Raw genomic sequence first — 13,780 nt, forward strand, 5'->3', positions numbered from 1 at the left:
CACCTCCCCCTCCCGCCCTCCTGGGTAATCTGTATCTGTGGGAAGGAGGAACAAAACCTCCCAGAATGCATCTGCTTCTCCTTTTTGTAGCATTTCCTCCTTAACAGTGATTATGTAAACCTCACATTCTCTTTAGGAAACTGGAAGAAGTGTAAATAAGATACTAACTTCAAACAGAGGGAGGTTATAGAGTGTCTCATTCTCTCCGTGGACATGTCTACAAAACAAAATCTGAAGGGCGCACCCTCTGCTTCCCCAAGGGCGGTGCAAACAGTGAGATTCGGACAGCACAGCTGCATGCACTACAGAGCCTGCAGTCACAGCATGCCAGTTAGGACTCAGTAAAGCACGCCATTTTACATGCAAGGAAACTGGAAGGCATCAGAGTGAGATCATAGTTTTAGAACTTTAAAATGTGCTTTTAAAAAATGCTTTTAAAAAATTTTTAAAAATTCACCGATGAAAGTGGATTTTCAAAGACACAGGCTCTCTCTCTCTCTCTCTCTCTCTCTCTCTCTCTCTCCAGTTTCATTCTCAGTCACTCTCATGCCCTAAGCCTTCGAACAGACATCTGGCTGCACCAATCCATGGCCATAGGGACATCAGGGCCCAGGCTACCCACCTTCCCCAGGCTTTCCCCCAGCGTCTGACAGTACCTAATTTCTCTTGGGCAGCAGCCTTTTCTACCTTCAAGGTTTCCTTGTAGCTGTTCTCTAACTTCTCAAGCTGCTCTTTGTGAGTCTGTTTGAGTTCCCTGTGGGACAATCGGTGAAAAGAAGTTCAGAGTCCACAGGCTGAGTCAGCAGGTAAAGGTGCTTGCCAGGGAAGCCTAACAAACTGAATTTGATCCCTGGAATCTATAGTGAAGGAAAGAATTGACTTCCAAAAGCTGTCTTCTACGGTCCACAGGAACATGGTGACACCAAGCGCACAGGGGTGGTGGGGTGTGTGTGCTGCACATACATTCATATATATATATATATATATATATATATATATATATATATGTATGTATATATTCACCTACACACACTCACACATGCTCATACACACATATGTACACTCACACACATACTCACATACATCCACACACATACATACTCACACATATATACTCACACACTCATACATACACACAAACATACACACATTCTCACACCCTTTATACACACTTGCACACACATTTGTGCACACACATACATAAACTTATGCATGCGCACGCTTGCGTGAGCACACACACACACACGCAGTCTGGAGTTGAGCTGTTGCACTGACCTGCCCTTCCCCCCATCCTCAGCTCCTGTAGTATTCTCTTGGTTTCTATTCAGAGTGAGGCATTTTCTACAGTTGCTGCTTTGAATAGTGCTCAAGCGAGCACCTCAGACTCTCCTTCTCAGTCAACAATCTTTGCTTACAGCTCACTTATAGAAGCACCCAGAATAAGTTGAGAACCCCAGATCTAGCCCCATCCCGGGATTCATATGCTCATAGTGTTTGAGTGCTTAAGTGAGAGCCCCAAGTCTTAAATTAGATGGAAGAAACCGAAACCCACGTTACTACGGGAAAAGTGCCTGTCTGCAAAGACTCCGTGATAGCATTCTGACAATAAGCAAGGAAGGCCTGGAGACAGTTGTTTCTTGGCATGGCCTTGGGAAGAGCTGGGAAGGGAGCAGCTGACAGGGCACACTAGGATAGTGACAGCACCATGGACAACTCTCATGGTGCATGCTGTTTGGGTATTTTAAACACACACACACACACACACACACACACACACACACACACACACACACACACACACACAATGTTCTGCCCCAGGAGTGACTTCCAAGCAGGTGATGATGGCAGGCCCATCATTGTAACACATGTAACATTTTTCAGGGATGCTGAAAATGAGGGAGGTTACAGGGTGGGGCAGGAGGAACCTCTGTACCTTCCTGGTAATTTTGCCATAAACTTTAAATTATTATAAAAACAATGAAACAAGCTGGATGTGGTGGCACACACCTTAACTCCAACGTTTGGGAGGCAAAGGCAGGTGGATTTCTATGAGTTCCAGGCAGCCTGGTCTTCAGAGAGAGAAACCCTGTCTGGGAAAACAAACTGAACAGACAAGAGAAACAAATAAATAAAAACGTCAATACATAAAATGCTGTGGTTTCCACAGATTTTTTTGTTATAAATATTTACACTACAAATGCTTATGGAGTTAGACGTGCTGGTCTAGTTTATGAAGGCAATGCAGAATTGTTAAATCAATGTAGTTGACAAAGATGTCAACCCAATGATTAAATTTTTTTGTGGTAAGAATATTTGAAATTCACTTTTTCTTTTTAAAAAGTTGTTTTGATTTTGGTTGTTGATTTTGTTTCTATGTCTGAGTCTGTGTGAGGGTAAGTAGATGTGAGAGTAGTGCAGAGGTGTTAGATCCCCTAGAGCTGGAGAGGGAGATGTGAGCCACCACACCAACGCTGGGAACCAAGCTCAGGTCCTCTGCAAGAGCAGTATATACTCGGAACCACTGAGCCATCTCTCCAGTCCTAAAATGTACTCTTAGGCAATGAGAAACAAGGAACACAATATTATCATTATCCTAAGGCCTGCAAGGCTCTTAAGAATTATCTCTCCTGTCTGAGATGTTTATATACACTTTGAAACATTGTTATTACATTTATTTATTTAGTGTGCAGTGTGTGTGTGTGTGTGTGTGTGTGTGTGTGTGTGTGTGTGTGTGTGTGTGTACACTGTGACCATCCGTGCATGGCGACTAGAATGTAACTTGAGAGACTCAGCAGTCTTCTACCACGTGGGTCCTGGGGATCAAATCCAGGTCAGCAGGTCTGGAGGAAGCAGTGGCCCAAAGTCTGTACACTTTGACAATCACCTCTCATTGGCTAGCCTGAGTAACCGGTTTCTGTGAGGTTTCAGCTGTGAGAACAGAGAGATGTTGTCTTTGCCTGGTTTGTTTCACTTCTATCTTCCCACCCACCCGTGTTCTCACAACTGGGAGAATTCCCTTTTCCTTTGGAGCAGAATAGCATTTTTAAACTTTCATCCGGTGACAGAAGACAGGGCGGTTCTATGATAAGGCTGTTGTGCATGGTGCATGGTGGAGCGTTCAGTCTCTCCTTTATTTTGCCAAGAAGTTAAAACTGATCTTAAAAAATCAGAAATCAATAATAAACAAGTGGATATGGACAGGACAGTGAGAAGCGCTAGTCTCTCACCAGGATATCCTAGGCTGTTCGGATTGGACAGGAAGCCTCCAGGCTTTAAAAAAATGTTCCGTACACACTTCCTTCCTACTCCCTCTGACTTGTCATGGCTGTCCTTTCTCCTCTCATCTCTTCTTCCTTTGTTGCCCAGGCCCTGATCTAAGAGCCAGGGAAGGCAGAAGGAGTGGGGGGGGGGGAGGAGAGGGAAGAGGAGGAAGAAGAGAGGGAGGGGAGGAGGGGAGGAGTTGGAGAGGGAAGAGGAGGGGGAGGAGGAGAAGAAAGAGGAGGGGGAGGGGAGGAGGGGGAGGGTTGGGAAGGAGACCATACTCATAACAAATCATGTATGACAGAAGCTGCATGGCGAACAACATAGCTTTTCTCAGCAACCAATCAAAAGAAATACTACACTGGAGCTGAAACGGATGAACGACGAAACACTGGAACACAACTCAGACTGCTTCCTCTTAGTGGCCTAAATGAGGCGGCCCTGCTCTCTGAAGACCTCTCCCACACACTATCACTGGCTGCACTTGGCACCACCGGGCGTGCCTGGGGGCCTGGAATCCTGCCAGGGCACACAGGCCTTTGCCAGAAAGCTTACCTGCTCTCCGTTTCAAACTTCTGTTTCATGTCAGCACAGCGGAGATCCATCTCGTTGGAGAGCTGGAAATGAGGTCAACATTAAAAACCAGGCATACAGAGCCCCCGACCACTCTTACCTTCAATTTTTCTTTTGTAGAAGAAGACATCAGTCCAGCAGTGGTTTTGCAGAAATACAGTAAAACAAATCAGAGGTGGGAAAGGTGTCAAGCCCAGTGGTGAACCACCTCATGACTAAGATTCAGACAGCCTGGGACTAATCGGCATAAGAGGCTGCTGTGGGGAGGCCAAGCCTCACAGGTTCACCTCAGTAACACCAGGAAGTTCTGGTCTTACTGCAGCCCTGGTCACCTGCCTGATCTGAGGAAGGAAGGATCAAAACTGGAACTGATGACCAAAATGGTAAAAATGTCACTGTTAAAAATGCATCAAGAGGGGCTGGAGAGATGGCTCAGAGGTTAAGAGCACTGGTTGCTCTTCCAGAGATCTTGAGCTCAAATTCCCAGCAGAACCATTATAGATGGTTTATAACTATCTAAAATGCGATCTGGTGTTCCCTTCTGGCCAGCAGGCATACATGCAGGCAGAATGCTGTCTGTATAATAAATAAATGAATCTTTTAAAAAATGCATCAAAACTGAAAGGACTCCAGCTGATTCTGAAGAATGGGCCCTGAGACCTTCATAGTAACAGGGAGTGGGCCCGGGGCTTCCTAGAAGGTTTTGCACGACACAGGAGGCATCCTCCACACTGGGGTCATTAGCAATAGTCTGGCAACCTCTGACACTTGCACATCTCATGACGGAGGCCAGAGGGGGACTCATCAGTGTTTGCAGTGTAGAAGACACAGTTACCACACACCCAGAGGCAACCGGAGAGCTCCAGGAATGAATGCAATGTCTGAGTGTTTAATGGACGAGGATGGAGGCAGGGAGATACTACTCACTGCACAGTTTGCAGAGTCCTGTGCCGGGATACCACACCTCAGTTCGGTGACCAGCCTGGCACATCAGTAATCTAGGTGTATTCGCTGTGAGGGCGTGGCTAATGCAAGGATCACTCACCAGTTTCTGGGCAGACTGGTGGTCTCTGTTCATTTGTTCTATTATTGCTGACAATTCAGAGATCTGCTCCTCAAGGTCAGAAATGATATCAGACCTGTGGGACAAACACTCTGTCACCAAGAGAGCGTGTTGTTATTCGAACCAGCCAGGCCCCCAGGCTGCCTGACCAGTCTGTTTTGTGTGGTTTGGCCACTAAGGCATGGGATACAGTGCTCTCGGATGAGGCGTTTCTTCGCAGGGTGGTTGGACCTTGCGTCTAGGCCCTAAAGGTGAACTTGCTGGGAGCAATGGGGTGGCGTGGTGTCCACTGAGCAGACCGGAAATAAGAATGTGCTGTTGGACACTTATCAGAGTTTGGTTAACAATAGTTGAACTCAGGAGGCCAGAGGATTAGGGAATGAGGAAGTGTGGGGGGACTCATGCAGATAGGCAACTGAAGACAAGGACTGCCCCAGGATGGGACTAAGAGGACGCATAAATAAATGTGTGTGAAAACGTGTCTGCACTCCCAGCACTCAAGAGCAGGGTGCTAGTGTCCAGCTTGGGTATACGGCAACCTAGTGCTTCGATTATTTTTTTCATTTTTTGAGACAGGTTTGTGTGTGTGTGTGTGTGTGTGTGTGTGTGTGTGTGTGTGTGCATGCATGCACATGTATGAATACACACGCATGTGTGAGCACGCATACTCTCACGTGGAAGCCAGAGACCAATTTTAAGTGTCTTCCTCTGTTGCTCCCCACTCATTTTATGAGACAGGCTTTCTCACAGAACCTAGGACTCACGTAATGAGCCCCAGGGTTGTCTGTCTCTCAGTGCTGGGACTATGGGCGTGTGTCACCGTGCCCATGTTCTTACAGGGATGTTAGAGATAAGAGCTAACTTGATCCGGAGAATGTCTTCCCAGATCCTTTAGAAAAATAGCTGCTTTTCTTGCTCGCTTTTTGTTTTCAATGCAGGGTCCCTCTACATAGCCCTGGCTGCCCCAAACCTGGCTATACAGCTCACAGAGACCAACCCCTGCCACACCCCAGCACAGGTTAACAGTGTGTGCCCACCGTGGCTTCAGAACAGTTCTTACAGTAGACGAAGGCTGGAAAGGGCAGAACTGGGAGAGCCTCCAGTGATATAAAGCCAGGAGTGAGAGGCCCGATGGGAAGACACAAATGAAGGTTAGGAAGGAGAACTGAGATGGATGGATGGATATGAGCATGACATCAGAGGATAGAAAAAGAGGCGGGGCTTCTGAGAAAGCAGATGGCTGCTTCTTAACAGGATAGAATAGGCCAAAACCTTCCTAACAGTGTCTCCCAGAGTCATGGGCATTTTGGATTACTTATAATGAAACAGAAACACACACTCCAGTCTTCTAGAATCTCTGGCTTTGTTCTTTATTCCCACACTCAGAATCCAGACCTCTTTAGTCTTGCTGCCTGGACCCCTATCCTTGTAGCTGTTTCTGGGCAGGGACCTGCAGCTTGGGTGTAGATGTCAGATGCTTAAGTGGTGCCGGGGCTGATGAGCTGGGCAGAGCCAGCTCTGAGAAGCCAGTGCTGATCCAAAGACTTTACCTGGAAATTTTGACTTTGCTCAAGATGCCCGATTCCAGGTGTTTTTTCCTACTGAACATCTCATCTCCCAAGGTGACTGAAATCTGCTCCCGATTTCGAACAAGTTTATAGCCAGGTGACACTTCTATCACTTCCTGGGTAACAAGGTAGAAGACAAATGGAAGCTATGAACCCAGAAGAGCCGAGATTCCTCCACCTACTGTGGGCTTCTGTAGTGGTTTAATATGCTAGGCCCAGGGAGTGGCACTATTAGGCGGTGTGGCCTTGTTGGAGGAAGTGTGTCACTGTCTGGGTGGGCAATGAGATCCTTCTAGCCACATGAGAGCCAGCCTTCCCCTAGCAGCCTTCAGGTGAAGATGTAGAAGTCTCAGCTCCTCCTGCGCCATGTCTGCCTGGATGCTGCTATGCTCCCTCCTTGACGATAATGGACTGAACCTCTGAACCTGTAAGCCAGCCCTAATTCAAGTTGTCCTTTATAAGAGTTATTACCTTGGTCATGCTGTTCATGTCAATGGAAATCCTAAGACAGCTTCCTCACATCTTACACACAGAGATGGTGTGCTGAAATTCTAGGGCCCAAGACCCTTCTGTGCCCTCCTCCAGGTACTACCTTCAAATCTCTCAGATCCGATACCAACACTTCCCTGGCCTCCAGGGGCCCTTTACACTCAGCAGTGCCAACTGATCCATGGTCACCACTCTGCTTCTCCTCCCCTTCCTCCATTATGGGCAGCAGCTGGGCATTGTGAGAACTGCTCAACTTTTGGGATTGGACAGACCTTGGAGCTATTTAAGATCTCTGTGACTCAGTTTCCTCATCAGAAAAATGAAGAAAGTAACTTCTTCAAATGGCATTTTTAAGGAAGAAAAATAACTCTCAAGGACACAAACATGCACTGGGCTAATCCTCCTGTCTCCATCACATGACAAGACAGACACCCCTGGCAGAGTCAGTGGCTAACTTGGGTGCAATCATAGCATCTACTTAGCAGTATAAAGTCATCCATTATGGCCGTCTCCTCACTGGCTTCTCTGCATCACCTTCCCTTACACCTTGTTCTGTCCCTGGGTCAAATGCACAGCACCCTGGGCTTGGACTTTCAATGTTAGCGTATCTTCTAGACTCCTCAACAGTTACCTGGGAACAGCTAGGAGCCATGCTTGCTATAAAAGAAAGGTCCTCCACCTCTCTTCCCTGTCCTTCAACCCCATGTTCCCAGCCAGCCTCTTCCCTACTTTCTCTCTCCTCTCTTTCCGTCTTCCATTTCCTTTCTTTCTTTGCCTCTACTCCCTTCTCGCTCACTTCTCCTTCCCCAAAATAAGCTTCATTGTATGTCTGGTACCTCAAGGAGGGATGGGTCAGCATGGGGCTGCTAAGGCACCCCTCTGCCGTGTCACGCCACTGCATTATGAAGAATAACAGTCATGACACTGTCCCACTGTCCTCTGCATCACTCATTTGCCTCCACTCACACCCTTCCCACCTAACATGGTGATTGTGGTTTTCTTATTTCTTATTTTGTTCCCAACCACTGAAGCCCCTTAAAGGACTGCGTGATCCTTGTTTTAGGAAGGGGAGGGATGGGTAAAACAAACAAAAAAAAAAGTAGCCAGAATGTCTTACCAGAAAGTTCATTTTCTAAAATGTAAATATAACCTGATCTCATGCTTATGTCAGAACTGTGAAGACTCATCATCTGAGGCTGGTGTCCTTGCCCTTGTTGGCCACAGGTGCCCTGACAGCCATTGCCTCAAGGTCTCTGCTCCAGTTTGCAGAGGGCGTCCTATATTGGGGCATGAGTTGTACCCTAACCTACCACCACCTGTTTTCCCTACACAAAGCCAAGGAGAGTAGCTGGGGTTAGTTTCAGTTTGGCGACACTACCTCACACGTGCACCTTGATAATATAAGGATTACTCCTAGCATCTCTGTTACGATTTGGCAGAGCGAGTCTGTAAAAACCTCATGTTTGCACCAGTAGGTGCCAGATAAATGCTCACCCTGCCCCTTTCACCATTTTTACTCACTGAAGGTGCTTTGTTGCTCTCCTCCAGCTTTCTTGACTGGGCTTTGTCTCTGCAAGAGAAAAATGTGCTCAGAAAGCAACACAACAGCAAGAAGGAGGAGCTCAGGGGGCTACACCGTGGGGTTGCCAGCTCTGACCTTCTGGAGGAGCACCCTGCGTAGCTGGGGAACACTTTGGTATAGGGCCCCATTGAGGGGGCAGTCTAAGGATGTGGGTGCACCCTAGAGCTCTCAGGCTAAGTTGATTCCATGCCTTTTTGAGCATCCAGAGGTTTCCCATGTCCCCGGTGTTCGTCTGCACGGTGTCCATATCTTCTCTCTGACTGACACTTCTTTCACACACACAGACCACAGGTGAAGGAACGGTTACATCTCAGGTCAGCTACCTGACAACCTCCAGCCTGTGCTCACCGCTCCCCACTCTCTGGGCTGAGGGCTCCTCTGCAGCCAATCACCGCTCCCTCACCATCTCTGAGCTGAAATCACCATGGATTTGGCTGGTGGTTGGGGGACAAATCAATGGATTGTGGCAGTTTTCTGACATCCTTGGTAGCAAATTAGCTCAAGTCAGCCATGAGGTCGTGTGTGTGTGTGTGTGTGTGTGTGTGTGTGTGTGTGTGTGTGTGTGTCCCTGGGCAGCTAAGGGAATCTATTGGTACAGGGCCTCAGTGAAGGAGAAGCCAAATTAATGTGAGCAGGGCTACACTCTGGAACTCTCAGAGAGAATTGATCTGTCTTGTAGTGTTAGATTATTTTATTTATTGCTTCATAGAATTAAAAGTACTTACCTCGGGAAAGCAGTAGATTTTGCTGGTTGGGACAGGAGGTAGTTTGGTTCTCTTGAAATTGGTGCAGGGAAAATTGGCCTGGAAACAATAAATAAATAGACAGACACAGGAAATTAAAAAAGCTATCTCCCTCCTCCCCCACAAGGGCATGTCCATGATGATTCCAAATTGGAATAGATAATGTGATATAATGTGATAATTGGGATTGTGGAGAGTTGAGGCCTTGAAGACCTCAGGGCCAAGGTGCTGGCACCTGTCTACTATCTCCTGGCTGTCAGCACGAGTCTCAAGGCCAGTGTTCCTGGGGATGGGCAGTTGACATCAAAGCCGTTTGGGTATTTTACACACACACACACACACACACACACACACACACACACACACACACACAGACTGTACTACAAAATTGCAAAGTTGAGACTTTATTGAAATGCCATTGAGTCAAACAGGCTTGCAGGATTAGGGCAGCACCCAGGCTGGAAAGGAAGGCAGGGAGGCAGGGTTTCCTGCTCTGTTGGGGAATTTGTGGCAAACTCTCTATTGGGGAATCCTGTAAGGCAAAGAGGACCACAAAGGAAACTTTCACCCCCTGTACCTAAGCCAACCCAGCATCTATCCTTACTTTCTTATGGAGGCCTTTGGAAGTGGATGAGGGGTCTTGATTAGCTTCCGTGGACCCAAGTTCCAGGGGTCCCAGCAGGTGCAGTAGATGAGAGGATTGGGGTACATGGTCAGGTCAGAGGCAGTCTTGCTAGGGGCTCTTGCTGAGATGCAAAAACAACGGCAGAGAGTTGAACCACCCAGAAATCAAAGCAAACAGAGAGGAGGAAGGATCAAGGGGCAGCACAAAGAACAGGGTGGAGTCCGAGCTGACGTGGGCTCTCCGTGTAGAGTGATGCCTCACGTTTGCTGCTTGACATGAAGGCAGATAAACATCTTTGCATAACTGAGTTACTGCCATAATCCAAGTAAACAATCTTTGTCTAACTATTGCTACCTAGGCTTACAGGTGACACACAGAGATGTCACAGAGGCAACACACTGCAGAAATGGAAGCCTCCCCTCAGTTCCTATGGCCCTGTTCCTCCTCAAGTTCACATTAGCTAGCTCTGCATGGAGAGAGATTCCCCAGAGCAGATCCTGCACAGAACTTTCTGGGGAATTGGTTGTCCTTCTCCAACTAGAGCACAAATGGCCCTGTTTCTTAATTTGGGTCATCTGCCTGAATTGCAGAAGGGAACTGAAAACAATCCCCCATTATTGTTGCTGCATGGACGTTAACTCTCAGGTGAGCCCAGAGGCGGAGAGATGAATTCTGATGACACTGAGAGGTAGGGAGTGGACAGCACACGGGGTATATGGTATGATAAACAGTGCCCGTGGCTTTTCAGGACCAGACCTGTCCCTGTTCCCACACCCAGAGCCTGACGCATGCATGCATATATATGCACGTATGTAGAGAAAGAGACTTTATATTTCAGGTATTAAAAAGTGAAAATTGGGTCAGAATGTCAGAATTATGTTTCCTGTTCCCTTCATGACATATTATGAAAATTTGGGGGAGTTCTTTGAAATCAGGTGGGCCCGACTTTACACATTAGATGTGAGACTACAGGAAACCTATAAATTTAAAATTTTCTTAGTTTTAAAATTTAAATTTTAAATGAGTCTCTTAAAAAGTATAGCTTGTTGCATTGCTGTGAACATTTCACCAGAGCCATGTTCTCAACCCTGCCCATGGAAAGGAACACCATGATTGGAGTGGCTTTTTACACATAGAAAATACTCTCTCTTAAAAGAAATCGAGGTTTATTGTGTGTGTGTGTGTGTGTGTGTGTGTGTGTGTGTGTGTGTGTGTGTGTGCATATTAACTTTGAAATCAGCTCATTACAGAGACAATCACAACAGAAAAGATTAAGGAAGTAAAAAAAAAATCACAAATACACCATCCAGAGATAACCAATGAAAATGCTTGAATGTATGCCTTCCAGAATTTTCTACATTCTAAAGAAACAGACTTACATAATTTTCTATAACAGGAGCAAACTATATTTACATCCTGGGTCTATTTTTTAAGATAATGCCATGAGTTCCTATTATGTAAAACACGTCATCATTTTTAAATGTAAGTTTTTTTTACAGTCAAGAAATTTAAAAATATTCCAAATGTAGAGAAAAAGTCAAATAAGCTTGGGGTTGGGGATTTAGCTCAGTGGTAGAGCGCTTGCCTAGCAAGCACAAGGCCCTGAGTTTGGTCCTCAGCTCCGAAGGGGGGAAAAAAAAGATAAAATAACAAGAGTAAAATAAGCTCGCCTAGCCCCTCGTTTCAACAACTGTCAATGTGATTAATCTTACTCGGTTATACCCCACTCCCACTCTGTGTCACTCCTCCATCATCATATTCTCCTAAAGCAAAATTTAAATAACCTTTCCAGTAAGTCTGAGATAGGCTTTCATATCATTTTCATTCTAAAATTAAAAAAGATTTATTTGTGTGTGTGTGTGTGTGTGTGTGTGTGTGTGTGTGCGTGCGTGTCTGTGAGTGTGTACCGTAACTGTTCAGGAACCCATGGGAGCCAGAGCACAGTACTAGATACGCTGGAGCCAGAGTTGCGGGCTGTTGGGCCATTACATGTGGTTTTACTGGGACAAAATTGAGGTTCTCTGGAAGCGCAGCAAGCCTCCTGATCCCTGAGCCCCTTCTCTTGGCTCACAACTCTACTCTTATATGAATATATTTACTTATATTTTAACCAGTTTTGACAAATGTTTATTCATTTCCTCCCCCCATTCTAAAAATTGCCTTAATGTTTATTACTTTGCTCTTTTTAAGCAAAAAGTTAAGCAAAGTTAAAAATTAAAATTAAAATTAAAAAGTTCCCTTTGCATCCACGGGAACCATATTCAAAGCATTTATTTTTATTTTTATTTTTTTTTTAGAGATTTATTTTATTCATATGAGTACACTGTTGCTATCTTCAGACACACCAGAAGAGGGCATCAGATCCCATTACAGACGGTTGTGAGCCACCATGTGGTTGCTGGGAGTTGAACTCAGGACCTCTGGAAGAGCAGTCAGTGCTCTTAACCGTTAAACCATCTCTCCAGCCCTTCAAAGCATTTAAAATCAGTAATGCAAAACTAATTAGCCATTAGAACAGACTTGGCTATTAGCAAATCATGAGGTGGGTCTGAGGATGTCAGGGGAGAAACTGAGTCAAGCAAGCTGGGAAAGAGCACTTTGAGAGCTTTTGGTAATGACTGGTTGATGCGTGTATGTGCGTGTGTGTGTGCGTGCGTGCCTGCGTGCGTGCGTGTGTGCGTGTTCTGTTTTTTTCCTTGTTATTTTCTCCCTTGTGTTTCACTCACAGCCAGGAGGTGGCTGAGAGCGAGCAGAGCTTTAGAAAGGGTCTGGGTTTTAAAAGACCAGCCGAAAACTCTTTGCAAGATCTTACCTTAATTCTTTCAAAGATTCATTGGCCTTGTGGTTCCTTCCCAAGTTGAGCGTCTTAAAGAAACTGTAATGTTTTAGGGAAACCGGACCCCACCAGCGCAGAATCAGGGTTCATTTCTCACCAAATCAAGATGTTTCAGGACTCGTGGTTTCAGTGCTTATTCCCAAGTGGTTGAGATACCAAGGCAGAAATTTCCAGAACTGCCTTGAAGACTTGCAAACCAGCCAAGGGCTTTCAGAAGGGTTACGCGGGCGCGCCAGGAGCTTCCCTTGGGAGAGAGTTCAGTTGTCCCCAGGTATTACACTGAAAGTCACCCTTGAGGAGAAATTTACCCTTTCAGCCAGAGCCCTCTGACCAAGCCTGAATTGTGAGGTTTGTTTTAGGGAGCTAGCCTGGGAGGGTTTGTTTCTTTTATCGCTATGGAAACAGAATGGTGACACCTCATTGGCTCAAAGCTCTCTGTTCTTAACAACAGAAGGTTGGGGAAGCAGCCGGTTAAACGGTTAAATCTTCACACTCAAGTCAGTGTCCATTCTCAAGGGCAGGGAATTCATACAAGATTTTTACTTCAGTATCAGACATGAGATCACAGAAGCTTAATTTCTAGAATAGACTCACTCGTGGCCATAGTCCTGGGATTTTGTAGTTGTTTTTAACTTCCTCTGTTTTCTCTGAAACCTAGGACTCTACAGGGGGCATTTCCTTCTTTGAAGCTCAGCCTTTGAGACCTGTGGCGTCCACAGAAAGGAGCCAATTTTCAGCTCCCTGTGGGTTCAGTTTTTTCCTCTAAGCAAAGTTGATCTTGTCAAATAAAGCAAAACAAAAAAGACAAAACTACCAAAACTTTTTTAGTGCTCTTTTTATTTTACTGCAACTCCCTAAAAGACACACGGCTGATACTGAAGGTTCCCAAACAATACCCTATTGTTTATCGTTCTGTTTTTCTTTTATAAATCGAGACTGATTGTAAATCGTTAGACTGACTTCCTGTCCTGAGATGGTCCACACCTCATAGCTGACAAAAGCTGGAAGTTCACAAGCTGCGTGCACCCTCTGGCCTGTGG

The 13,780-nt window shown here is 45.9% G+C and overlaps 1 protein-coding gene across 6 annotated transcripts in view; it reads right to left on the reverse strand.

Annotated features, from left to right (window-relative positions):
* Flacc1 (flagellum associated containing coiled-coil domains 1) overlaps positions 1–13,156 on the reverse strand; it is a 30,063-nt gene extending 16,907 nt beyond the window's left edge. For 3 of the 6 annotated variants that reach the window (NR_202101.1, NM_001446482.1, NM_001014101.2), the window contains 8 exon segments: positions 657–754; positions 3,817–3,878; positions 4,880–4,973; positions 6,448–6,581; positions 8,476–8,524; positions 9,262–9,339; positions 9,884–10,025; positions 12,717–13,120. Coding sequence is in view for 4 of the 6 variants with exons in the window: in NM_001446482.1 (NP_001433411.1) it covers positions 657–754; positions 3,817–3,878; positions 4,880–4,973; positions 6,448–6,581; positions 8,476–8,524; positions 9,262–9,339; positions 9,884–9,990 (622 nt within the window). In the remaining 2 variants the exon portion in view is untranslated. 6 annotated transcript variants of the gene reach the window in all.
* Positions 13,157–13,780: the final 624 nt, after the last annotated feature.

Source organism: Rattus norvegicus, chromosome 9 (assembly GCF_021556685.1).
Source record: "Rattus norvegicus strain SHRSP/BbbUtx chromosome 9, alternate assembly SHRSP_T2T, whole genome shotgun sequence".
Lineage (NCBI taxonomy): Eukaryota > Metazoa > Chordata > Mammalia > Rodentia > Muridae > Rattus > Rattus norvegicus.